This window comes from Pangasianodon hypophthalmus, chromosome 27, assembly GCF_027358585.1.
Source record: "Pangasianodon hypophthalmus isolate fPanHyp1 chromosome 27, fPanHyp1.pri, whole genome shotgun sequence".
In the NCBI taxonomy this organism is placed as follows: domain Eukaryota; kingdom Metazoa; phylum Chordata; class Actinopteri; order Siluriformes; family Pangasiidae; genus Pangasianodon; species Pangasianodon hypophthalmus.
In genome coordinates, this window is record NC_069736.1 from 11862133 (window position 1) to 11888635 (window position 26503).

The following is a 26503-nucleotide window of genomic DNA, read 5'->3' on the forward strand; positions in this document are numbered from 1 at the left end:
TCATGTCATTTATTTATAAATTCATGCAACCTCTCTTAAGACAAAACATCCACTTGAGCAAGAGTGCAGCGAAGATGTGCAGAATCAAATCCTGCAGCAACGAGTGAGGCATGTTCGCTGCACTCTTTCTCAAGTGGATGTTTTGTTTTAAGGGAGGTTGATAAAATTACATGAAGCATATTGCTTAGTTAAACTCATGTTCATGTGTTAACTTACACCAAAATTCAATTTTTATTTGAATAAAAACTCTGGTAGCAAAACCATATGTTTGCTTCTATGACTCTTCATACCCCAACATTGGTCTTTACTCATGCATGTTTAATTTTACATGGAAAATTACAGGCATCTATCTGTGAGCAATTTTGTCTGCTTTTGTAACCCATCAAAAATGTCAAACAAAAATAATGAGTCTCTGTACAATATTATAATGAAGATGAAGTTAACTGACATTTTTGGTGATAGCAATGTGCACTCTTAAAATTCTATAATTCCACATATGAGTAGTGTTAGAAAAGCAAAGGCTAACAAATAGGGGCTAACCTATTTATATATAAGATTTATATATAACCTTATACAGGAGAATTAGCTAAACTGTTGGCTTTTAAGCTCTTGTCTGGATGCTTGTCAACAAGATGTTTTGCCAAATTCTAGGTGTTCTCTATCATATTGAGACTATCTCTCCACTGTATCTCTCCATATGTATGGGTGATTGACCCCCTGGATCTGGTGATGTGGATACTCTTTAAGACACTCAGACTGTGCTGGTCATGCCCTAATTAGTGCCACGTAAAACACTCATAGTGGTGTGAATTCAGTGGTTCTTTGATCTTCATTTTGGGTGCAAGACGTGGAAGCTTTATACTAAATACAGACTTCATTCAGCATGTGTCACTTATCCTTGTACATGTGCGTCCTGTGCTGCGATGCCTCATCCGCTTAGGGTTACATCCTCAGACAGCTCGGTCAACAAAGGTAGCATACATCAACTGCAGCATATATCAACCGGCAGGGGGGCCTCGGCTCTCCGAACATGTGTCTAGTTGCACATATACTGTGGATATGGGCACAGAAACAGTTCCTATCATTAAGGGCAGTTCATGTGACTGGGTCCACAAACATGGAAGCTGTTCAGGGGTGGCCCGACCCCAAGGGAGTGGAGACTTCATCCTGAGGTGGTTGCAGAGATCTGGCACAGATTTGGGCTGGCAATAGTAGACCTGTGTGCCTCCAGGTAATTGGCACATTGTCCCCTGTTCTTCTTCCTGGGGTGGGACAACCCCCCTTTTGGAATACAACCCCTGGCAAAAATTATGGAATCACCACACTTAGAGGATGTTCACCCAGCTTTTTTACTTTATAGCAAACAAACAAATCACAGATATGACACAGAAAAGGGTTTGTTCAATAGCTTAACATTCTGGTTTGTGAAATATACATAAAAAAATTCAAGGACATTTTTTTTTTATTAATGGCATGTCTTTTTCCAAATCAAGTAGAGGAAAAAATTATGGAATCATCAACAAAAAAAACACAGTTAATACTTTGTTGCTCCTCCTCTGGCTTTTATTCTTTGAGGCATAGACCTCACTAATGAAAAACAATATTCTCCATCAATCTGGTTCCAACTTTCTCGAATAGCAGTTGACATATCAGCTTTGCAGGGTGGAGCCTTAACATGGACCAGTTTTTTTTACTTTCCACCATAAATTTTCAATTGGATTGAGATCCGGACTGTTTGCTGGCCATGTCATTTAGTTGATATGCCTATCCTGAAAAAAAGCTTTAAAACTGTTTGCTCTGTGGCAAGATGCATTGTCATCCTGAAAAATTATTTCATCATCACCAAACCTATTTTCTATGGATGGAATGAGAAAATGTCCAAAATTTCACTGTACAACTGTGCATTGACTGCTGAGGTAATGACTGCCATCTCCCCTGGTCCTTTACCTGACATGCAACCCAATATCATAAATGAGTTGGGAAATTTGATTGGTTCAGGCAGTCATCTTTATATGTTTTGTTAGAACGGCACCAGACAAAAGTTCCAGCATCATCTCCTTGGCCAATGCAGATTCATGATTCATCACTGAATTTCACTTTCATTCAATCATCCACACTCCATGATTGCTTCTCCTTAGCCCACTGTAACCTTGTTTTCTTCTGTTTTGGTGTTAGTGCTGGTTTTCTTTTGGCTTTTCTATATATAAATCTCATTTCATTCAGCCGGTTTCTTACAGTTCTGTCACAAACATTGACTCTTGTTTCCGCCCATTTGTTTTTCATTTGTTTTGTTGTGCATTTTCTATTTTCAAGGCATAGTGCTTTGAGTTTTCTATCCTGATGCTTTGACATCTTCCTTAGTCTGCCTGTATATCTACCTTTCATAACCTTCCCATTAAGTTTATACTTGCAACAAATTTTAGACACAGCTGACTGGGAGCAACCAACCTCTTTGGCCACACTCCATGTTGAAATTCCTTGTTGAAGTTTTATAATCCTTTCCATTGTTTCAACTGACAACTCTCTCATTGGAGCCATGTTTCCTTTCAATTAGCCAAGTCCAACAGCCCATTAAAGTGTGTAAGCACTCCCTTTTAACTGCTGACTTATTAGCATTTTTAGACTTGTCCCAGTATTTGTTTTAGAAATGGAAATTAAAAATTGATTCCATAATTTTTTCCTCAAAATTGAGTGATTCCATAATTTTTTCCTCTACTTGATTTGGAAAAAGACATGCCATTAATAAAAAAAAAAATGTCCTTGAATTTTTTTTAATGTATATTTCACAAACCAGAATGTTAAGCTGTTGAACAAAACCTTTTTTGTATCATATCTGTGATTTGTTTGTTTGCTATAAAGTAAAAAAGCTGGGTGAACATCCTCTAAGTGTGGTGATTCCATAATTTTTGCCAGGGGTTGTAGATGCCTTGACACATCAGTGGCCTCAGGGCCAGCTTTATGCATTTTTTCCATTCAGCCTTCTCCAACAGCTTCTTCTGAGAATGAAGGTGGAGAATGTGAGACTAATTTTGGTGGCCCCAAACTGGCCATAGTGTGGTTCTCAGACATTCCACCCCTTTTCTCAAACTCTGGGCTTGGCCCCTGAAAGGGCTGGGCTAACAGTTATGGGACTACCGGATAGAGTGGTTAGAGGCCTGGAAGGAGCTTGAGCAATATTTGAATCCCCTCACATCTGCAGCCTATGATATCCTACAGTTCCTGAAGGATTAACTGAATTAGCACTTTGAGATTTTCTTTAAAATGTAAAGTGCTTTATAAATAAAATGTATTATTATTAAATCTCCCATCACCCTCAAGAGCATGGTGGCGGCAGTTAAGGCTGCTCAAGTGGGGGTATCACGAACCCCATTGCTGTGGCCTGATTTCTCAGTTCCTTAAGGGGACACAACGATGTGCAGCACACAAAATAAGCCCCAGTGGGGCTTGGATTGAGTCCTGACAGCACTTCATAACCCCCTGAGCCCCTTGACACTCTAAACACAGCCTTCCATCTGGCAGTAACCTTCGCCACCAGGATTGGGGAACTCCAAAGCTGCTATAAATTCATGCCAGAGGGTCCAGGGGTTATACTGTGCCCTAAACCCAGCTTTTTTTTTTTCCAAGAAGTGCTGTCTGATCTACACCTACATCAGTCAGTTGTGCTTCATCCATTTCTCCTTCCACAAGAAAGCGAGGGAATGGAACGAAAACAGTCACTAATTTTCCCGGTGAGTACACTATCAGTGTATCTACAGAGCACAAAGGTGTTCAGACAAACTGATCAGCTGTTTTGTATGCTTTAAATCAGAATGTTGGGGCAAGCCACTATCTAAGGCGAGGCTATTGCATTGGGTTGTCAAGACAATCCAGCTGACCTCTAAGGAAACAGATAGGCCATCACTGCTAGGACTGAGGGCATACTCAACATGAGGGGTTGCAACCTCATGGGTCTTTTGGCAGGGTGCCTCTCTAAAGGAGATTTGTGGGGCAACCACCTGGTCATCTTTATCTTCCTTTAATAGGTTTTACGAACTGAATGTCGCAGCCAGTCCCTCTTTTGGAGAGGTGGTGCTGGAAGCAATCAGGAATGAATATGTTGTCTAGACTGGCCTTCAGGTCCAGCCTTGCATCGGGTAGACTGATAGGTAAGGCCTCTTTTCTTCCCCTCCATTCTGGCAACTTGCAAGGGAGGTAGGCTGTTGGTTGCATCTGGGGCCTGGCTTGAGACTGTAAATATTGTACATGGTTTGTCTGTTAATTGCACCTTCTCTTCGTGATGTGTCTTAGAGTTTCCCCATACATATGGAATAACAGAGTGGAGAGATGGTCTCAATATGATATATAACGTTTGGTTACGATGTAACCTTTGTTCTCTGAGTGATGAGAATATCTGTCCACCTTGAGACTGCTCTGGGCCATGTTCCGATCAAAAGATAGCACTGAATTCACGCCACTGTGGGTGTTTTACAGGGCACTAATTAGAGTGTGACCGGCACAGCCAGAGTGTCTTAAAGAGTATCCACACCAGACCCAGGGGGTTAATTCCCCTTACATATGGAATATGTAACGGTGTGGAGAGATGGCCTGTTCACTCAGAAAACAAAGATTACATTGTAACCGAACATTCTTTTGGATTACCCTGGTCTTCTGCAAGTAAGGCTGTTATGACCCTAGGTAGGCCGCAACATAAACAAGGGTGGCTCCCCCACTCTCCTGGTTTGCCAACTGCCAGACCCAAAACATGAGACGTAAACTAGCCAGTAGTTTATTTTTAAAGAGGCAGTCTCTTCAGGGACGATCTAACTTACCTGTTAAAGAAAATCTATGTGACATATTTTCCTAACATAAACAACTAATAAAACAAAAAAGGAGAAATGAAACAGGATCCTGCCCCTTACAACATCCAGGCTAATGTTAGTTTCAAATATTATAGACAGATTGTGTGTTCGAATGGGAATGAGGAAACAGAGGTAGGCTTGGGACAACTCAAAAGGGGTCTTTGTTTCTTCTTCCTGGGAGTGCTTTTTAGCATGTTTTGAATCTGAAACACAAACACACACAGTTCAGTTCAGCTCCACTCTCGCTGCACGTGTCTGTGTCATGCCCTCCTTTTATCTCCAGAACACTTGCACCACAGAACAGAACATGCTTGTTAGTCTATCCATAGGTAGCCGCTTATCCAAACCACACATTCTGCCTGACTCTGCTCTCCATTCATAAAATGCTGCTTGACCATGCCCACACTGCCACAGTGTCCATTACAGGCAACTCTGAAGTAAGATCGTGATTGCTGTAGAGCTGCGTAGGATTGTTGAAGCAATATAAACTAGGCATGTTAGTTACCTAGCAAATTAAGCATGTTAAATTCTTAGCATGCAAGTTTTACTACATTTAACTTAATTTAAAAGTTTAACTACAATTTTAGTTAGTTAGTTTATCTAAGATGAAATGGGCGCTGCAAAGACGGAGCTATTTGGACCAGAATTATCCCTCCAAATTGCCTGTAAGAACTACCATCTTCACTACAGGTCTTCAAGTGATGATAGACTGCAGCCAGTGATTTTCTCCACGGTCTTGATGGTGCATTGCAGCTACCTCTTTTCTCTGGAGGAGGCTGCACCAAACCAGATAGTGGCACAGAATTGTACCAGTATAGCCTGGGGTAGATGGTAGATGGAACTTTGCCAACGGCAGTGGTGTTGGTGAGCTTGTGTTCATTGATGACATCATGAACTCAGAGGTGTACAGTAGCATTTTTGGATGCAAACTTGCAAAAATCAGCAAAGAAATTATTCACATGACAGCCACCTTTTGAAAAAAATACTTTGCCAAAAAAACAAGAAGTCTTAGATTGACCCTCCCAGCCCCCTGACTTAAACCCTATGGAGCTTCTATGGGATGCACTGGGAATTGTCAATACTCTAGTGTGAATGAACTGTGAATGATGGTTTTGTTGATTAAAACTTGGAGGAAACTATTACAGAAACTGCACACGTGTGTGTGTCTTGCAAGCTCCCACCAGCTTTGCCTCTCTCTCTCTCTCTCTCTGGAACGAACATCAGCAGAGCCACAGGAACCATCTCTCTACATGGTTTAAGGAGATTGAGGTGGAATATTTTCAGTGCATCACCTCTATCCATTTGCCTGACCTCACAGTCAACTTCCCCAAGTAGCCCTGTGACCACATAGGAACCCTTGCCACTTTGCGAGGAGTTTGGAGCTCGACTTGGGAAGTAATATGAGCACTTTATCTCCTGGTATGAATTCCCATAGCCGAGCTCCCAATAGACAGTTGGGACTGCTGTTCTTGGGCCTGACCTTGGTTTCCTAAGGTGTGGAGGTTTGCTATCAGGTCTATAACGTGTTGCATTTAATAGTGAAGGTCCCTTCTCCCAATTTTCTCTAATGACATCTAACCCACCGCAGGGCTTTTGCCCATACAGTAATGTAAATGGGGAGAACCATGTGGAGGCTTGCAGGACCTGTGCATAACAGGGGTTCAAGCCATTTATCCCAATTACGCTTGTCCTTGTGAACAACCTTACTGATCATGTTTTTCAGCATTTGATTAAACGACTCTACTAAGCCATCTGTTAGTGGATGCTAAACACTGGTGTGAAGGATTTAATACCTCATAATATATAGTGCCCTTGTTAGTATATCATATAGTGCCCTTGTTAGTTAGAATCTCTTTCAGGATACCAACTCTGGAGATTACTCTGAAGAGTCTGTACACAACACTGCATGCTGAGATGTTGTGCAGAGGCACTGCTTCCGAATATCGCATTGCATAATCCCCTAGAACTAACAAAAAGCAATACCCTCATGCACCTCTCTAATGGCCTGACAAGGTCCATGCCAATTCTTTTGAAGGGGACCTCAATTAAAGGTTGCGGCCACAGTGGCACTTTTGGGGTGGCTGGGGGATTCACCAGCTGACATTCGCAACATATTTCACACCACCTGCATATATTGCCATCATATATGGCCAATAGAAATGAGCCATTAAACGGTTGAGTGTTCCTGAGTCATCCTGTCCTGTATGTGCAGCCATTGGATTATAGTGAGCCCCATGGAACAGCAGTTCCCTATGGCTCTTCAGTACCAATAATCGGGTCACCTTTTCCTTGGTTGAGTGTACCGAGTCACTCGATATAGCCTATCTTTAATAACTGAAAAATATGACTATTTGTAATCTGGCTGGATTTTTTTAACCATCAATTACTCTCACTTGGTCAAAGGCATGGTGAAGAGACTCATCACATTTACGTTACATTTTACATGTATTCATTTAATGCTTTTATCCGAAGCGACTTACAAATGAAGAAATACAAGCAAAGCGATATATCAAGCAGAGAAAAATACAAGTAAAGAGATTTTTAATTGAGTGCTGAAAGAGCAAAGTGTACAGAGTAGTGGTGTAAGAGCCGCTGTAAGTGCAAATTCTTTTTTGAGTGGGGACAAGTTGGGGTTAGACAAGTTGGGTCACTTTTTGAAGATAGTGACAGATTCTGCTGTCTGGATTGAGGTTGGAAATTCATTCCACCACTGAGGGACGGTCAGTTTGAAAGTTCTGGAAAGTGTCCTCTTGCCTTGCTGAGTAGGCACTACCAGGCGTTGGTCGCTAACTGACCGCAGGTTGTGGGAGGGAACATACACCTCAAGTAGAGTGTTGAGGTAGGACGGTGCTGTTCCAGACAAGGTCTTGTATGTGAGCATCAAGGCTTGAATTTGTTGCTGGCGGCTACAGGAAGCCAGTGGAGGGAGACAAAGAGGGGTGTGATGTGGATCCTTTTTTGCTGGTTGAAAACAAGGTGTGCTGCTGCATTCTGAATCATCTGAAGGGATTTGATCAAGCTGGGTTTGAGTTTTGAGATGACAAGAGCCTGGACTTGTAGCTGTGTGGCATGATCAGTGAGAGAGGGTCTGATTTTCTTGATGTTCTACAGAATGCACCTACAGGACAGTACAGTTGTTGAAATGTGGTCTGTAAAGTTCAGTTGGTCATTCTGGCTATTCTGCTTGGCTTGAATATGGATGAGCCTAGCTGTACAGTGAGGTTGTGTTTGATTGAGGGCGCAGGCAGGGATGACTAGAAGCTCTTTTGTTGCTCTGCTGTTCAGGTTGAGCTTAAGGTGGTGTTCCTTCATTCAACCCGAGATGTCAAACAGGCGGCCAGAGATGCATCCCAAGATCGATGGCAAATAGAGCCAAGTGTCATCAGCATAGCAGTGATATGAGAGGCCATGAGACTCAATCACAGGTTCCAAAGATGTAGTATCAAAAGAAAAGATTAGTGGAACCAGAACTGACCCCTGGAGAGCCCCAGCTGTGAGTTGCTGAGATTCAGACACTCCTCCCCTCCATGACATCTTGAAGGATCTGCCAGAGAGATAGGATTCCACCCAGTGCAGAGCCATTCCGGTGATGCCTAGACTGTGGAGAGTTGACAGAAGGATCTGATGATCCACAGTGTCAAAGGCAGCAGAGAGGTCAAGTAAGATGAAGACAGATGATCTTGGAAACTAGGTCTGGGATGGATGTCTTGGTGGCCTCCATCAGGGGGAGAAGTTGCAGAGCCCATTTATACTCCAGCCTCAGGGGGAGAAGTTGCAGAGCCCTTTTATACTCCAGCCGCTCTGGAGGGCCCAACGGCTCTGAGTCATCCAGGATTCCAGGTTTTGGCGCCACTGTAGAAGCTGGTGTGTATGAGTGCAGAGGAAAACTTGGGAGGTAGGCAGAATGTCAGCAGAGCTTAGGGCTCACATTTATTTTCACAATGCTTTTCAGTGCGGTGCTTCAAAAACTCAACCCAAAGGGACAAACCAACAGAAAAAAAGGCCGTCACTACCTCGCGGTTTTCACCCCTTTCAAGATCAAGGTTTAAGTTCATGCTCTGTGTGTGTCTGTGTTTGTGTGTGTCTTGCAAGCTCCGCCTAAGTAGACTGATGGTAATAAGACACAGGTGAGAATCACTGCATGTTACCTGCTGGTTAAACCCACCTCCTCTCCATTTGCAGCTGACACTCGACCACGCCCCCACTGCCACACACACTAACTCTGTTATCTTTAATGTAAATCTTTAATGAACCCACTATTTAGTGTCCAAATGCATTTTTTTGGTCTAATTTTGAACAGCATACCTATTATTTTTATATTTTCAAACAAAAACAATATATTTTTTGGGAAGTGTTTTGCTTGAAAAGTGTGCTTGTGGAATCTTTGTTTAAAATAAATGCCTCCTAGTTTGACATTTTTCTAATGCAATGAAATCCATACAATTGTAAGCGTGGCTTAAGTGTCCAAATACTTTTTGGGGCCACTGTAGCTGTTATGTTGTCAGTATAGCAGTGGATGCTAACACCATGTTTACAAGCATACAGTTGGGTCTATTTGGATAGTACACTCTGTACACCATGACTATGGCTTTGAAATGAAACAATCAAGATGTGATTGAAGTATAGACTTTCAACTTAAAAAAAATGGCTTTTTACATAGTCCCTCCATTTTCACAGGCTCAAAAGTAATTGGACAATTGACTGATAAGCAGTTTCATGGCCAGGTGTGGCCTGTTTCCTCCTTATTTTATGACAAATTAAGGTGTTAAAAGGTCGGGATTTGATTCTAACTGTTGAATTTGCATTTAGTAGCTGTTCATGGGAACTCAATATTCGGTCTAAAGAGACGTCCATACAAGCGAAGGAGGCCATCATTAGGCTGGAAAAAAGTAGCAGGATGAATTCTGAAATGTATAAAGTTATTCTTTGTGCTCAGATTCAAATGCTGCAAAACTGATAGGAGAGTGCTTCATAGTACAGATAGCTAATGACATACTGTGAAAGCAACCCAAGAGCAGTCCATTTCCTGATATTTACATAGATGTGTTGAACAACATAGAACATGAATTGAACAGATTGCAGTTTGCAAAGAAATACAGAAACAAGCCACAAAAGTTCTGGAAACAAGATTAACCTCTTACAAAGTGATGGAAAGGACAGAATGTGGAGAAAGAAAGGATCAGCTCATGATCCAAAACATACAAGCTTATCGCCCAAGCATGGGAGAGGTTGTGTCATGGCTTGGGCTTTCAAGGGTGCTTCTGGAACTGGCTCACTAATTTTTACTGATGATATAACTCATGATGGTATAAATTCAGAAGTCTACAGAGACATAATGTCTGCCAATTTACAGAGAAATGCATCCAATCTTATTGGGAGGAACTTCATCATGCAGCAAGATAATGACCCAAAATCCACTGCCAAGACAGCTAAGGACTTCATCAGGGGAAAGAAGTGGAAGCTTTTAGACTGGCCAAGGCAATAACCAGACCTTAACCCAAATGAGCATGCATTTCACCTTCTGAAGAGGTGACTGAAGGGATAAACCCCCCAAAACAAACAACAACTGAAAGAAGCTGAGGTACAAGCCTGGAAAATCATCACAAAAGAAGAATGCAACATTTTGGTGATGTCGGTGGGTTGCCGGCTTGATGCAGTTACTGCAAGTAAGGGATATGCAACCAAATTTACTTTAATTTACTTTAAGACAATCTGTTCCAGTACTTCTGCTGACCTAAAAATTTTGTGGTCTGACACTAAAGGTGCCATGTTCTAAGCTGTTTAATACATCTAGATGTAAATATCTAGATGTAAATATCAGGAAATTAAGCTGAAAAAAGAATACAGCGTTATTTGTGTTGCCTTGCAGGGTAGATAGATATGCAGTTATTCTAATACATATATATATATATATAAATGTGTGTGTGTGTGTGTGTATATATATATATATATATATATATATATATAAGAATAACTGCATATCTGTCTATTTATATATAAAATGTATGTGTGTGTGTGTGTGTGTGTTTTTGGAGTACTGCCAATTTACAGTTGGGATCATAAGTTTACATACGCCTTGCAGAATCTGCAGAATGTTAATTAAAAAAAAAAGAGGGATCATAAAAATTGCATTTTGTTTTTTATTTAGTACTGCCCTGAATAAGGTATTTGACATAGCAGATTTTTACATATAGTCCACAAGACACAATAATAACTGAATTTACACAAATGAACCAGTTCAAAAGTTTACATACACTTGATTCTTAATACTGTGTGTTGTTACTTGTATGATCAATGGCTGTTTTTATGTTTCGTGATAGTTGTTCATGAGTCCTTTGTTTGTCCCAAGCAGTTAAACTTCCCACAGTTCTTCAGGAAAAAATCCTCCTGTTCAAAATTTTACATGGGATGGGAGAAGACTAACATATAAAAGATCATCATAATCACAAAACCAAACTACATTCTCGACATCACAACAAAAGATAGCCTTCAACTATTAAATTTATTTTTAAGGGCAATGCACAGTGGCTCCAATGCCAAGGCAAAATGCAATGATGATAATGGGGACTCTTGTCTAGTGGAATAGATGGAGTTATTGAAGGCATGGGGTTGCGGAGATGTATAAAGTAATTTGGTCCAAAAAATTAAAGTGTTACAAAATTATCCAGGTCAGAAAATATGTACTCCCATTCTGTGTGGTCAAAAGCTTTTTCCACATGTCCACATTTAGAAGTCTGTGTTCATACATTGATAAATGTGGTTTAAGTGGAAAAGACTCCACTCCAAAGATTCATTACACACCTCTAAAAGGGGCCAACTTCCTAGAATGAGGATTAAGTTCAATCCTAGGGACTTCTTCCATAAAAAGTGATAAAGATTGAGCCATCTTTCAAGTGGAACATAATTTAAGATCTGGAGGATGAAGTGCAGGGTTAACTAAAGCAAACTTGGAGATTTTCTGCATTTTTTCTGTTTAGCTCATCTTCAGTAACTGCTTTAACCTGGTCAGGGTCATGGGGATCTGGAGCCTATCCCCAAAACAGTGGGAGGTGGGAAAGACGCGCACATATTCCCCCACTCGGTCTTGCCTGGGACAGTTTAGCATAGCCAATCCATCTACCAGTATGTTTTTTTGGGAGGTTGGTGGAAGCTGGAGGAAAGTGAACACGGGAAGAACAGGTGAATCTCCACACAGACAGATTACTTAAACTGTTTGAACTGGGGCCCTGGAGCTGTGAGGTGGCAACATTATTTGCTGCACCACAGTTCTGTTTTTGTATGTTGTCTCATGCAATTAAGACCGTCTCCCACCAGCAGAATTCACATACTGCAGTTGCTGCAGTTTTATTTCTCTGCGTTAACTTACACTTGCAGAACAAAGCAGTGTTTCTTGCAAAATCTGCAGAGAGTAAATGGCAATAGCAAGTGTTCTATAGCTACAAACTGAAACAGATTTTTTTTAAATGTGCCTGGACTGTAAATTATTTCCAAGAGTTGATACATTACATATATGCATAAATATTTAGTGGAGACTCTAATAATGCATTTACTTTTTCATGAATAAATAAAGGAAGTGTTGCTTTATTGCTCTGGTCACTAGCCCAAAGATATTTGCTGTTATTTTTTCCAGAATTATGCTTCCAGAAATTTTTTCAGTTGTTAATTTAACGAAAAAAATAATTTGAACACTGTTGAAGATGATTGGCTTGATGAATGAGACAATGTTATAGATTGTTTGCTTAGAACTAGATTTTCAGAAAAGTTCACAAAACTCAGATTCAGATGTGATGGTATACTAATACTGTTGTTGTTGTTGTTGTTGTTGTTGATTGGCTGACCTATTTATTTATTTATTTATTTATTTATTTATTATTGATTTTGCAGGGTGACAGAAATAATGGGTTCGATGTCCTCTACCATAACATGAAACATGGCCAGATATCCAGCAAGGAACTTGCAGACTTCATTAGAGAAAGGTAATTTTATTTTATATATATATATTATTTAATATCAGTTTCACTATAGCCTTAGAAGTGCTCTGCTTACACAGCTGATGAAGGAGTTTTGACCGAAATGGAAATCTTGTGTTTCACTGGGAACTTTGTGTGATATGTGTATGTATGTATTTTATATAATATGTGTATATATATATATATATATATATATATATATATATATATATATATATATATATATATATAATTAAAGGAACACTTTTTAATCAGAGTACAGCATCAGGTCAGTTAAACTCCTGGGATATTGATCTGGTCAGTTAAGTAGCAGAGGGGGTTGTTAATCAGTTTCAGCTGCTTTGATGTTAATGAAATTAACAACAGGTGCACTAGATGGGCAACAATGAGACGACCCCCAAAACAGGAATGGTTTTACAGGTGGAGGCCACTGACGTTTTTTTCTCTACTCATCTTTTCTTTTTTTTGAATTGAAGTTTTTTTCTCTACTCATCTTTTCTTTTTTTTGAATTGAAGTTTTTATTGCTTTTTTTGGAAAGCTGACAGGTAACAGAAATACAACATTACCATAATTATGCAAGGTTACAGATTTTTACAGCCACATTTTGACCATGTAATAAAATACAATGCAAGACAGAACACAAAATTGTTACTCGATTAAGCATGAATTCATAGGATGCAATTTCTACCTTTGCACTGGCCCACTCTTTCAATTCTGGGGCTTTCACTGTCTTCTAGTGTCTCAAAATAATCCTACTTGCCATTGTAATACATACCATAATAACAGAAAATACACGCTTTGAAACATTAGGTATTTGAGACTTGTCGCCTAATAAACACAATTTAGAGGTTAAAGATATTTCGGAGCCATACCAGCAACTTAAGACATCCATAACTTGTTTTCAGAATGGTTTAACAAGACTACATTCCCAAATACAATGTACTGGCATTTCCAACATATTGTCTTTCATCAGTTTCATCCTGTAAAGTCTTATCGGAGTGTGGTAATAATTGCTTCTTTTATATATTTACCACACCCCACCAAGATGCTGGACCATTTTTCTAGGTCAATTTCTTTGCCAATGTCCCTCTGCCATATTGTCCTTAAATTTCCCAACTCACTGCTTCTGAAAGAGTTTACTATTTTATATAATTGTGAGGATTTACGAGATTCTTGTGTTTTTTTTTTTTTAAGATAGGGTTGTCGACCATAGGGCCACCTTTAGACAATATACAATTAAGTAACTGTAGAAACTTCCAAAAGTTTTCTTTTCCTACAAGATTATAACATTTAATTAAATTTTCATATGACCTTAACACCCCATTCTCATATAAGTCGTCAATTATGCTTATACCCTGCTGGTGCCAGTACTGCCAGTAAACCATCTTTTTACCAATGCGGATTGCTGGATTAAACCATAATGAAGAATATTTCTGTAAATTATGAGATAATTTGAATCTTTTGTGAATTCTAATCCAAGCATCTCTAAAATGAACAAGAACAGGGTTTGTAGTATTACAAGCAGACTGAGAAAATACTTCAATGGGGGTAGAGGGTGAACATATTTTATATTCAACATTTATCCAATCAGTTTTATCTTTTCCCTGATTCCAATATTTAGCTATTTTTGCCAAAGCAAATGACAAATGGTATAATCTACAATCAGGAAAACCCAGCCCTCCTTTCTCTTTAGGGGCAATTAACTTGTTTAGATTAATTCTTGCCCTTTTCCCATCCCACAAAAAATGTTTCATTAGATTGTCAGACTGTTTAAAAAATGAATTTGGTATTTTAATCGGAAGCATCGTTAGTACATAATTGAGTTGGGGGGCTATCACCATTTTAATAATACTGATTTTTCCACAGAGAGTAAGTTTGATTTTCTCCCACTTCTCCAGGTTAGTTTTAAACTTCAGTAGTAGTGGGTGTAAATTGAGTGCTATTATTTCCTCCATGTTGCGGGACAGATTTATTCCCAAATATTTAATTCCCTTGGGGACCCATTTAAATTTAAACTTTTGTACCATAACTGATACACATGAATTGGAATTGGGGGGGGGGGGGGGGGGGGGGGTAGCTTCAGATTTATTCCAATTGACTGTATATCCTGACAATTTTGAGAAGGATTGAATAACATCCATTAGATGTGGTAAAGAGGTCAGAGGATCAGTTATGACTGCTAAAATGTCATCTGCGTATGGTAAGAGCTTATGCTCCTTATCTCCTGCTTTCACCCCCCTAATCCTGGAGTGTGCTCAAATAATAATTGCCAGTATTTCCAAAAAAATAATAAACAAGGGTGGGCTTAATGAACACCCCTGACGTGTTCCTCTGGAAAGGTTAAAAAAGGGGGATACAACTCTGTTAGTTCATTGGCTCCTTTGGTTCTTTGTATAGAATTTGAACCCATGAAATAAAATTTTGGCCAAAGCCAAAATGTGTCAAGGTTTCAAATAAAAATTGCCACTCCACCTTGTCAAAGGCTTTCTCTGCGTTGAGAGAAATAGCTGTTATTGGAGTATTTTTGGATTGGCTTGTCCAAATTAAATGAAACAACAATCTTATATGGTCTGAAGAGGCTCTATTGTTCATAAAGCCCACTTGATTGGGATGAATAATATTTGGTAACACCTTTTGTAGGCAATTGGCTAGAATTCTTGTCAAAATTTTCAAATCAACATTTAACAAACTGATAGGCCTAAAATTTGAGGGCTCTGTTAAATCTCTACCTTTCTTAGGAATTAAAGAAATGAGAGCCTCATTAAGTGTCGTGGGTGCCTGCTGCTTCCTAAACATTTCTTGATACACCTCGTAAAGTATTGGTGCTATGACATCTACAAATTCCTTATAGTACTCAACCGGCAGGCCGTCGGCGCCTGGTGATTTTCCTGTTTTCATTGATGAAATTACTTCTTTAATCTCACTTAATGATATGGGCGATTCCATCTCCTTCAACTGCTCAGGCTGCAATCTAGGAACTTTGACATTTGACAGAAAATATTTAATCTCATTTTGAACGAATTTAGTATGTAGAAGTATACAATTTTTCATAATATTGCTGGAATGTTTTATTTATGTCTTTGTCTATGTCCCTGTTTAATTACTGGTATTGTGTTGGAGGTATTTTTTTCTCTCAGTTGTCTAGGAAGTAATTTCCCTGTTTTTTCTCCCCCTTCATAAAAGTTTGTTTTCAGTCTATACAGTGCATATTCCACCTTTTTATTATAAATCTCATGCAACTGATATTTTAACTTAGAGATCTTGATACTGATTGTCTGAAAACATACTGATCAATTGTAATTCCCTATTTTTAATTTCCTTTTCCAACTCTTTAATCCTATTTAAGTTTTCTCTTTTCTTTTTTACAGCCTGAGCTATGAGTTTTCCTCTTATATATGCCTTAGAGGTCTCCAAGACTGTTGAAATGTCTTTTGTACTCCCTGAATTTATTTCTAAAAAGAATTTTAAATCCTCCTCTAAAGCATTCCGGAAGAGAGGATCTAACAGTAGTGCAGTATTCATTCTCCATCTTTCTCATTTCTCTATATCACTGGTTACCTTCAGAAGTAATTCTGCTGGTGCGTGGTCAGTAATAGATATAATCTTTATGACACAATTAGCTACCTGAGCAGTCAAAGGGGTCGATACTAAAAAAAAATAGATCCTTGAATACATTTTATGACTGTGGAAGAAAAAGGTGTAGTCCCTGTTCTTTGGATTGGATTGCCTCCATATATCTGTAAGGCCCAAATCACAACTCAACGTATGCAATGCTTCTCTTCCCTTTGTCAATAAATGAGTCTGATGTGAACTTTTATCAAGGAGTGGATCCATTACTTTATTAAAATCTCCAGCTAGAATTATTTGACCCTCAGAATTTCCCAACATGTGATTAAGCTCGTGAAAGAAAGATGGTTCTCTCTTGTTAGGTGCATATATAATGCACAACACCATTTGTGTACCCTCTACCATGGCCTCAAGACACAAAATCCGGCCCCCTGAATCTTTACTTTGTTTTAACAGAACAAAACTTATATTCTTATGGATAAGAATTATCACTCCATTACATGAGTATGAACTATGAAAAACATGACCTATCCACCCCACTTTTAATTTTTCTGCCTCTTTGCCCTTCAAATGAGATTCCTGAATAAATACAATATCCGCTTGATTGTTTTTCAAGTATGTCAACACCTTTTTTCTTTTCACTGGATTTCCACACCCATTAATGTTCCATGAGATAAATTTAACTAGTTTCCCGGACATTGCTGATTGTCTGTTCTCTTAAGTCTGTGCCCACCATTAACAGCTTATCGTGTATGAATAACTTCAAACACTTAAACCCCTGTATATGAACACTTGCCATTACCCAAAACCTTCCTGATTTTGATCTTTGAAAACTTAATATTAATCATTCTGAACTTTGAAACATGTGAACCAGAACAAATGCAAAAAATCAAAAGTAAGATAAAAAAATAAAATAAGTCCGACTACTCCCCGTCCCTCGTTTAGACATTCAAACTTTCTCACCATGGAGGAAGGGGAAAGAGGGGAAAAAAGAAACAGAAAAAAAAACAAAAACTTCGGTCCGTAGGTTTATCGCAGCCCCTGTGCACGCTGTCTTATTGGCCGTTTCTGTCTAAGCCACTCGGGAGTTGTCATTCAGTTTCTACATACCTACAACTGAATATAAATGTTTATAATAACGGGCCCACATTAATTTACTATACATGCTCCTCAGTGACAATGTTCATTGATAAATCTTTCAGCTGCCTCCACATTTGTGAAGCTCTCGTTCTTCCCGTTCCACTTGAAACACAGTGTCGCTGGAAAGATAAGTGAATATCTTACGTCGAGTTCCCATAGTTTCCGTTTCGCCGGGGTGAATGTCTTCCTCAGAACAGCGAGTTCTTTTGACATATCTGGAAACAAAGAGGCGACAATCCTCCCAGACAATTCCCCACTTCTCTTTCACCACGTTAATCACCTTATCTCTCGCGGACTGTCTTAAGAAGTGGATCAAAACCGGTCTCGGGGGCTGGTCAGGATTCGGCATGGGAGTCAATTGCTGATGTACTCTCTCAATCTCGAACTCTCCGCCTATGTCTATATCGAGGCCCTCATTCAGGATTTTCTGAAAGCAAGTTAGCAGAGTCCCAAAAGTCTCTTGAAGTCCCACTGCCAGCACTGCCAGAGCCCTATAAAATGACCTCCAGCGGGCCACTGGTGTGAATGTCTTTGACCAAACAATGAGAAACAGTCTTCATGAGGGTGGCCTGAGGGCCCGTCGTCCTCTAGTGGGCCCTGTGCTCACTACCCGGCACCGTGGAGCTCGATTGGCATTTGCCATTGAACACCAGAATTGGCAGGTCTGCCACTGGCGCCCTGTGCTTTTCACAGATGAGAGCAGGTTCACCCTGAGCACATGTGACAGGGTCTGTCGAGGCCTTGGAGAACGTTATGCTGCCTGTAACATCGTTCAGCATGACCGGTTTGGTGGTGGGTCAGTGATGGTCTGGGGAGGCATATCCATGGAGGGACGCACAGGCTATACAATGGCACCCTGACTGTCATTAGGTATCGGGATGAAATCCTTGGACCCATTGTCAGACCCTACGCTGGTGCAGTGGGTCCTGCGTTCCTCCTGGTGCACGACAATGCCCGGCCACATGTGGCGAGAGTATGCAGGCAGTTCCTGGAGGATGAAGGAATTGATACCATTGAATGGCCCCCACGCTTGCCTGACCTAAATCCAATAGAACACCTCTGGGACATTATGTTTCGGTCACAGACACAGCCAGGTTGCACCTCAGACTGTCCAGGAGCTCAGTGATGCCCTGGTCCAGATCTGGGAGGAAATACTCCAGGACACCATTGGTCGTCTCATTAGGAGCATGCCCCGACGTTGTCAGGCATTCATACAAGCACGTGGGGGCCATACAAACTGCTGAGTACCATTTTGAGTTGCTGCAGTGAAATTTCAGCAAAATGAACTAGCCCGCTGCATCATTTTTTCACTTTGATTTTTGGGGTATCTTTGAATTCAGCCCTCTGTAGGTTGATAATTTTCATTTCCATTAAACGGTGTGGCATCCTTTCGTTCCTAACACATTACCCAATCCATATCAGTATAGATATCCAGCATGATGTTTTTCCCCATTGAGATCTGATGTGACAACTTCTGGTAGATACTTACCACTGCATACCGGGAACACCACAGAAGACCTACTGTTTTGGATATGCCCTGACCCAGTCTTCTAGCCATCACAGTTTGGCCCTTGTCAAAGTCACTCAGATCCATACTCTTGCCCATTTTTCCTGCTTCCAACACATCAACTTGGAGAACTGACTATTCCCTTGCTGCCTAATATATCCCACCCCTTGACAGGTGCCATTATAATGAGATAGGTTACGTGAATAACATTGATTGTCAGTGGTTTTATTGTTATGGCTGATTGGTGTGTTTATATAATGGCAAGTTTTTGTGATGGAAAAAACCAAGATAAATCATGTCAGAACTTTTCCCACCCTGAATGTGAAATTACAACGGATAAAAATTAAATGAAAAACAAGCAGAAACATTTTAGGGAAAAACAGGGAAAATAAAAAAAGTTACAATAATCTTGTTGCATAAGTGTGCACACCCATTTATAATTGGGGATGTGGCTGTGTTCAGAAGGAACCAGTTACATTCAGTCTCATGTTCAAATGTAATTATCCATATTCTGTCATCAATGAAATTATTCTGATTCACCCCAAATAAGACCAAATTAAGCTGTTTCTGGAGGATTTTCTTGACATCATCTTAGTTTCATCTGACTGCTGAAGCCATGGTCTGCAAAGAGCTGACAAAGCCTGTACAGGGTTTCACTGTTGAAAGGAGTCAATCAGGAGAGGGGTACAACAGTTTTTTTTTTTTTTAGAACATTATATGTACCATGGAACACTGTGAAGGCCACCATCAACAATTGGAAAAAATGGAGCACCACAGTGACATTACCAAGAACAGGACATTCCTTCAAAATTTACAAATGGACAAGACCCAGGCGAGTCATCGCTGCTTGCAGCTATATTCTATTTTCTATATGCGTATTCTATATTCTAAAAGCCTACCAAGATGGCGCCGCATACGGCGGCCTTGGTGCTTGGCTCCCCAGTGTTTGTACTGTTTTTGTTAGTTTTTCCTGTTTTTTGTTTCTCAAACACGATCAGTTTTACCAGGGATGAACTGCTGAACATTCGGCAGAACACACCACACAATCTTCTACCGGTTTTCGACTATTCGGACGTTTTGCTGAACATTGTAGTTGGCGGAGCAGCGGCGCTGTTCAGATGCTTTAGGACGCGCAGAAGGGGGAAGTGTGCCGGCACGCTCGTGAAGCTTTGTCAGCACGGATTTCGAACGGCGCTGCCTAGCATCCATCTGGTGAATCTCCGCTCTCTCCCCAACAAAACGGACGAACTTCTTCTGCTCTTCCCGACAAATAAAGATTTTCCAAACTCTGCTGCTCTGTGTTTCACAGAAACCTGCCCGAATGACGCTATACCGGACAGCGCCTTAAATCTGCCGGGCTTCCAGCTGCTCAGAGCGGATCGTGACGCAGAATCAGCAGGGAAATCCGATCTAGAAGCTGTCTTCATTAACTGTAAGCCTTTCTATTCGCTGCGGGAATTCTGCTCGTTCATTCTCGTAAGTGTTTACATTCCTCCGCAAGCGCACGTGAGCCTGGCTTTACACAAACTCGCTGATCAGATCACAGACACAGAACAGCACCACCCGGACTCTGCTATAATCATTCTCGGGGACTTTAATAAAGCAAATCTCTCCCGTGAACTGCCAAAATACAGACAGCACGTTACATGTCCTACCAGAGACTGTAATATATTGGACCACTGTTACACCACAATAAAGAATGCATATCGCTCCATCCCCAGAGCAGCTTTGGGTCTCTCTGGTCACTGCTTGGTTCATCTTATACCGACCTACAGACAGAAACTGAAATCAGCTAAACCTGTATTAAGGACTGTAAAAATATGGACTAATGAAGCAGAGTGGGATTTACAAGCCTGCTTTGAATGATTGGAGTGAAACACTGATTGGAGTGTTTTTGAAACTGCTGCCAAAGACCTGGATGAGCTCACAGAAACTGTAACATCCTATGTCAGTTTCTGTGAAGACATGTGCATTCCTACCAGGACCTATCTAACATACAACAATGACAAACCATGGTTCACTGCAAAACTCAGACAGCTCCGTCACGCCAAAGAAGATGCTTACAGGAATGGGGACAGCGTCTTGTATAAACAGGCCAAATACACACTGGAAAAAGAGATCAGAGTGGCAAAGAAGAATTATTCTGGAAAGCTAAGGAACCAATTCTCTTCCAGTGGCCCTGCATCAGTGTGGAAAGGCTTGAAAGACATCACCAACTACAAGACACCATCCCCCAGCTCCGTGGAGAATCAACAACTGGCAGACGATCTGAACGAGTTTTATTGCAGGTTTGAAAAAACACCATTAACACCTCCAGCAACCCCCCTCTCCCCCTCTCCTGCACTCCAGATCAGTGAAGATGATGTGCGTCAGGTCTTCAGAAAGAACAAGAGAAGAAAGGCACCAGGCCCAGACGGTGTCACACCAGCCTGTCTGAAAACCTGTGCTGACCAGCTGGCCCCCATCCTTTCACAGATCTTCAACAGATCACTGGAGAAGTGCGAAGTCCCTTCCTGCTTTAAACGCTCCACCATTCAACACTATCATTCCTAACCTCCTCCTGTCCAAACTGACCCAGCTATCCGTGCCTACCTCCATCTGTCAGTGGATCAACAGCTTCCTGACAGACAGGCAGCAGCTAGTGAAGCTGGGAAAATTCTCATCCACCACCCGTACAATCAGCACTGGAGCTCCTCAGGGTTGCGTATTCTCCCCACTGCTCTTCTCCCTGTACACCAACGACTGCACATCCAAAGACCCCTCTGTCAAGCTCCTAAAGTTTGCAGACGACACCACACTTATTGGCCTCATTCAGAACAGTGACGAGTCTGCCTACAGACAGGAGGTAAAAGAGCTGGCTGTCTGGTGCAGTCTTAACAACCTGGAGCTCAACAAGCTCAAAACAGTGGAGATGATAGTTGACTTCAGGAGGAACCCCCCTGCACACCCCCCACTCACCATCATGGACAGCACTGTAATGATAGTGGAGTCATTCAGGTTCCTGGGCAACACTATCTCTCAGGACCTGAAGTGGGACATTCACATTGAGTCCATTGTTAAAAAGGCCCAGCAGAGGTTGTATTTCCTTCGCCAGCTAAGGAAGTTCAACCTGCCACAGGAGCTGCTGAAACAGTTCTACTCTGCCATCATTGAATCCGTCCTCTGCACCTCAATAACTGTCTGGTTCAGCTCAGCTTCCAAATCCGATCTCAGAAGACTACAGAGGAAAGTCCGGACTGCTGAGCGAATCACTGGTACACCCCTTCCCACTCTCCAAGAACTGTACTTGTCCAGAGTGAGCAAAAGAACTGGCAAAATCACTCTGGACCCCTCACATCCAGCACACTCCCTCTTTGAACTGTTGCCGTCTGGTCGACGCTACAGGGCACTGAGCACCAGAACGGCCAGGCACAGGAACAGTTTCTTTCCTCAGGCAATCCATCTCATGAACACTTGACAAAAACATGGCACACAACACTATCATACAATTATTTACTTAATACACATAGTTATTTACTTTTCAAATTTGCACATAACATACCTGTACATACAAAATTGCACATAATCTGTACATACAAATTGCCTATTTTGTATATTGTGTTTTTGCTATTTGTACATTGTCTATTTGTATATTTGTATATTATTCTTTTTATTTTCTGTGTTTTGTCTTGTCACTGTCATTCTGTTGCACTGTGGAGCTTCTGTCACTAAAACAAATTCCTCGTATGTGTAAACATACCTGGCAATAAAGCTCATTCTGATTCTGATTTTTCTTTTTTCTCCTAAAAAAGTTTCTGATTGTTTTTCACTTTGTTTATATACTTTGCAGTTGCATATTAAAGGTGGGAAAAGATCTGACATGAGTTATCTTAGTGTCATTCTTTTACTTCAGAAAAACCTGGTATTTTAACAGGGTAATTTGTGAGTTCGTCCACACTAGAGCATTGACAATTGACAATTTCTTCTCCATTGCATCCAATAGATACTCTAGGCTTAGGTCATGGCTCTGGGAAGTATTCTTTCAGAAGGTTACTAGTATGCTTTGGATCATTCTACTGAAAAAATCCACTTCTGTCTTCTGCTGAAAAATCCACTTCTGTCACTTGAATAATTTCTTTGTTGATTTTTTCAAGTTTGCATCCAGAATGCCTCTGCACACTTCTAAGTTCATGATGCCGTTAGTGAATACAAGCTCACCGACACCACTGTAGGAAAAACAGCTCCAGCCACCTCTGTGGTTTATAGCACCCTTAGTGCAGTTTGGTTGGACTACTTCTGCTGGCTTTCTCCACACAAACACTCTACTATCAGATCCATCCAAGTTAATTTTGGACATCATTTGAAAATAAGACTGTTTTCCAGAATCCACTGTCTTTCTGTACATTTTCTTTTGCAAATTTCACCCTTGAGTTCATATTCTTGAGGATGATGAATGGTTTCTGCTGCATTACTCTCCCTCTGTAACCATGCTTTGGTGATCCTGCATCGAATCATTTGTGCACTAGTTTGTACAATGATGTCTGTATGTTGTCTGTTTTCATTCATAAGTCCTTCAACTTTGAACTTTTTTTTTTTATACAGTGTATCCAACTGGGGAGGAAGCAAGATTTAGTTTTTTGCTGATCTGGCCAATAGATGGCCTTCTTTTCTTATTTGTGCAAACAGATGATGTAAGACCTTTTCTGAGACTTCTTTCCTCTCAGCCTTTTTTGCAATTACGATTAACCAGCTTATCCGAAGGTAATTTATAGTGGATGTATGTATTCACTTACCTTCAATTTAATATAGGTGCCCCTAGCATCATGTTATCTATGGAATAACTGTGACAACCTGAATAGGCTTAAGTGTCGAAATTCTTTTTTGCCTAATTTTGAAGAGTTTATCTATTAGTTTTTATATTTTTAAACATAATCTATTTTTGGTAAATGTTTGTCTTGAAAAGTGTGTTTCTGGTAACATTTTTTGAAATAAATGCCGCTTGGTTTGATGTTTGTAGTGCAGTGAAATTCATACTTTTGTAATGGGGGATAAGTGTCCAAATATTTTTTGGGGCCACTGTACAAACACACACATACTGTATATACATAATGTGAGTGTGTAACTAATAACAAAGCAAATTTATTTTCAAATTTATTAAAAATCAACAACTGAAATCTCTCATTTAGGCAAGAATTCAGACCCTAAGTCCCTCCAAATTACATTCAGGTTCATCCTGTTTGCTTTATTTCAGATATCTTTAGTACTTGACTGGAGTCTACCTGTGGCAAATTCAATTGAATGAACATAATGGAAGGGCACACAACTATGTGTACAAGGTCCCACAATTCACACTGAATGTCAGACCAAAAATCAAGTCATGAAGTACAAAGAACTCTCTGTAGATCTCTGAAATCAAATTGTGTCGAGAAGTAGATCTGGGCAAGGGTCTAAAACCACCTCTAAAACTTTGAATGTTCTGAGAAGCAGAGTGGGCTCCATCACTGTGAAATGGAAGAAGTTTGTGACCACCAGGACTCTTACAGCTGATATTCCAACTGAACTCAATAGACCAGTGTTGTGTCTTGCAGCAACGGCAGGCGGAACATAGACACACAGAGATGGTGGTTAATGACCCTAAGCGGGGCTCCTTTTATTTGCAGATGGGAGTGAGGAAGAAACTATAGGGAAGTTGGTTTGGTGAGCGCTGGGCTGTGGGGTCTTTATTGGAGGTGGCAGTGCTGTGGTCATGTGAGGGCTGAGTGGCCAGTCACCACTGGTGGTACTGAATGCAGTTTTGAGCATTGTTTCTGGGGTCAGGGCCACCTGCCAATATCCCTTTGTGAGGTCAAGGGTGGAGATGAAGTGGTTTCTCCCCAGACGGTCCACCAGGTTGTCCACTTGGGGAATGGGGTAGGTGTTGAAGTACAATACTTGGTTCAGTTGGTGGGCACAGGCTCCTTTGAGAACACATTTGCAAACTGATCCATCAACTCCCCCAGTTCTTGCCACTGGGAGGGGGGTAAGGTCTTCCCCTTTTTGGAACAAGGCATGCCTGGGAGGTTCTGAGGAGAAATCAGTAATTGCAGAGAGCACAGGGACAGGTTCAATTGATTTTTTTTTATCAAGTTGACATGATATAGCTGGGTGTCTGAATGTCTCTTACCTGGTCACCAGGCTGGATCTCATGGGGTTGGGCTAGCCGATTATATATTCATTGTTGCTCAGCTTGTGCTTCCTCCATGTGTTGTCTTGTGATGGGGGCTATGCAGTCAATATGGTCTTGCATATGTAGAACATATTTGATGGCCGAGAAGAAGGGGGAGGGTTGTTTTTCCCCAGGCTTCTTTTGCCATGTCTAACAGTCCCTGGAGTCTTCTTCCCAACAGATTTTCAAAATATGTGAATGTCCCTGGGCCGATTTTGATTTTTGGACGTTTCCTACCCCCTTTTGAAGAGTACGCCAATGATGGGGAGTGGGATGAGGGGGCAGGTGCAGGCTTCTTGGAGGAGGACCACTGACATTGGGGACAACTCCTGCAGAAATCTATACCTCTGGACCTATAAATCTGTACCTCAGGCACTAATCCAGTCAGCCATGGCTACTCACCTTTACAGTTTCCCACCCGGACTTCAGTGACAGGGACCTCTTGGATGTCCCTGTACACACATGAGACTGTGAGGCTCCTACACGTCAGAATACCCTGGGGCAGGACCACAGCGTGGGCCAAGGTGACTGTGCTCCCTGAATCTAGTCAGGCCGGGATGGGTGTGCCTTCCAGACTAAGGGTGGTGGTGGGTGCTCGGGAGAGAAAGAGTGTGTGGACTGTGCACTCTGCTAGCCAAGGTTTGCTGGACCGTGGGGGACCCTGTGGGTAAGGTTTGGTGGGAATAAGCTTGTCTTGTGGCATGGCATACTCAGGCTGACCCCTCTGCAGCAGAGCCTGGACCTTGGTATTTGGGGGATTCACGGCATGGACCAGTGAAGAAATCCTTACTTTTGCCTCCACCCATGGCCAGAGTGGCCAGTGCACAATCCAAGGCCTTACCCATTTCCTTGGGTTTGTTGGGGATCGCATACCGTCTGCTTTGTGCTCGTTGAGCAGTAGTGATCTGTTAGACTTGTCCATGTGCTTCTCTGCCATCCACAACACTGGTGCTGAAGGGGCAGTGTTCATTCAGTGCCATCGCGGCGGCAGTGCAAGCACCCTGTGGTGGTTTTGGCGTGTTGTGCTGCAGCATGCCGTCACACTGGTCTAGATAGGCCTTGGTCATATAATGTCATTCACAATAATACCGGTATATCATTAAACTCAATAGGATTTTGGCATATCAACGATTCGTGACATAAGCAAGTGCACGCGAATTACGTTCATGACAAGTAACAGTACACAAATATGGCCAACAACGCACAGAGCAGTACAAGAGCCAGTGCTGAGGATGAATTCTGAAATTGCAGCCTAAAAGGGGAGTCCCTAAAAAGGGAGCTACGTCAGCAGTGTGG

The 26503-nt window shown here is 41.2% G+C and overlaps 1 protein-coding gene across 6 annotated transcripts in view; it reads left to right on the forward strand.

The window, feature by feature from the left end:
* Positions 1–26503, forward strand: part of fcho2 (FCH and mu domain containing endocytic adaptor 2) — a 116771-nt gene that overhangs the window by 13048 nt on the left and 77220 nt on the right. For all 6 annotated transcript variants that reach the window (XM_053230511.1, XM_053230513.1, XM_053230514.1 and 3 more), the window contains one exon: positions 12723–12814. In XM_053230511.1, coding sequence (XP_053086486.1) covers positions 12723–12814 — 92 coding nt within the window. The remainder of the gene's footprint in view (positions 1–12722; positions 12815–26503) is intronic.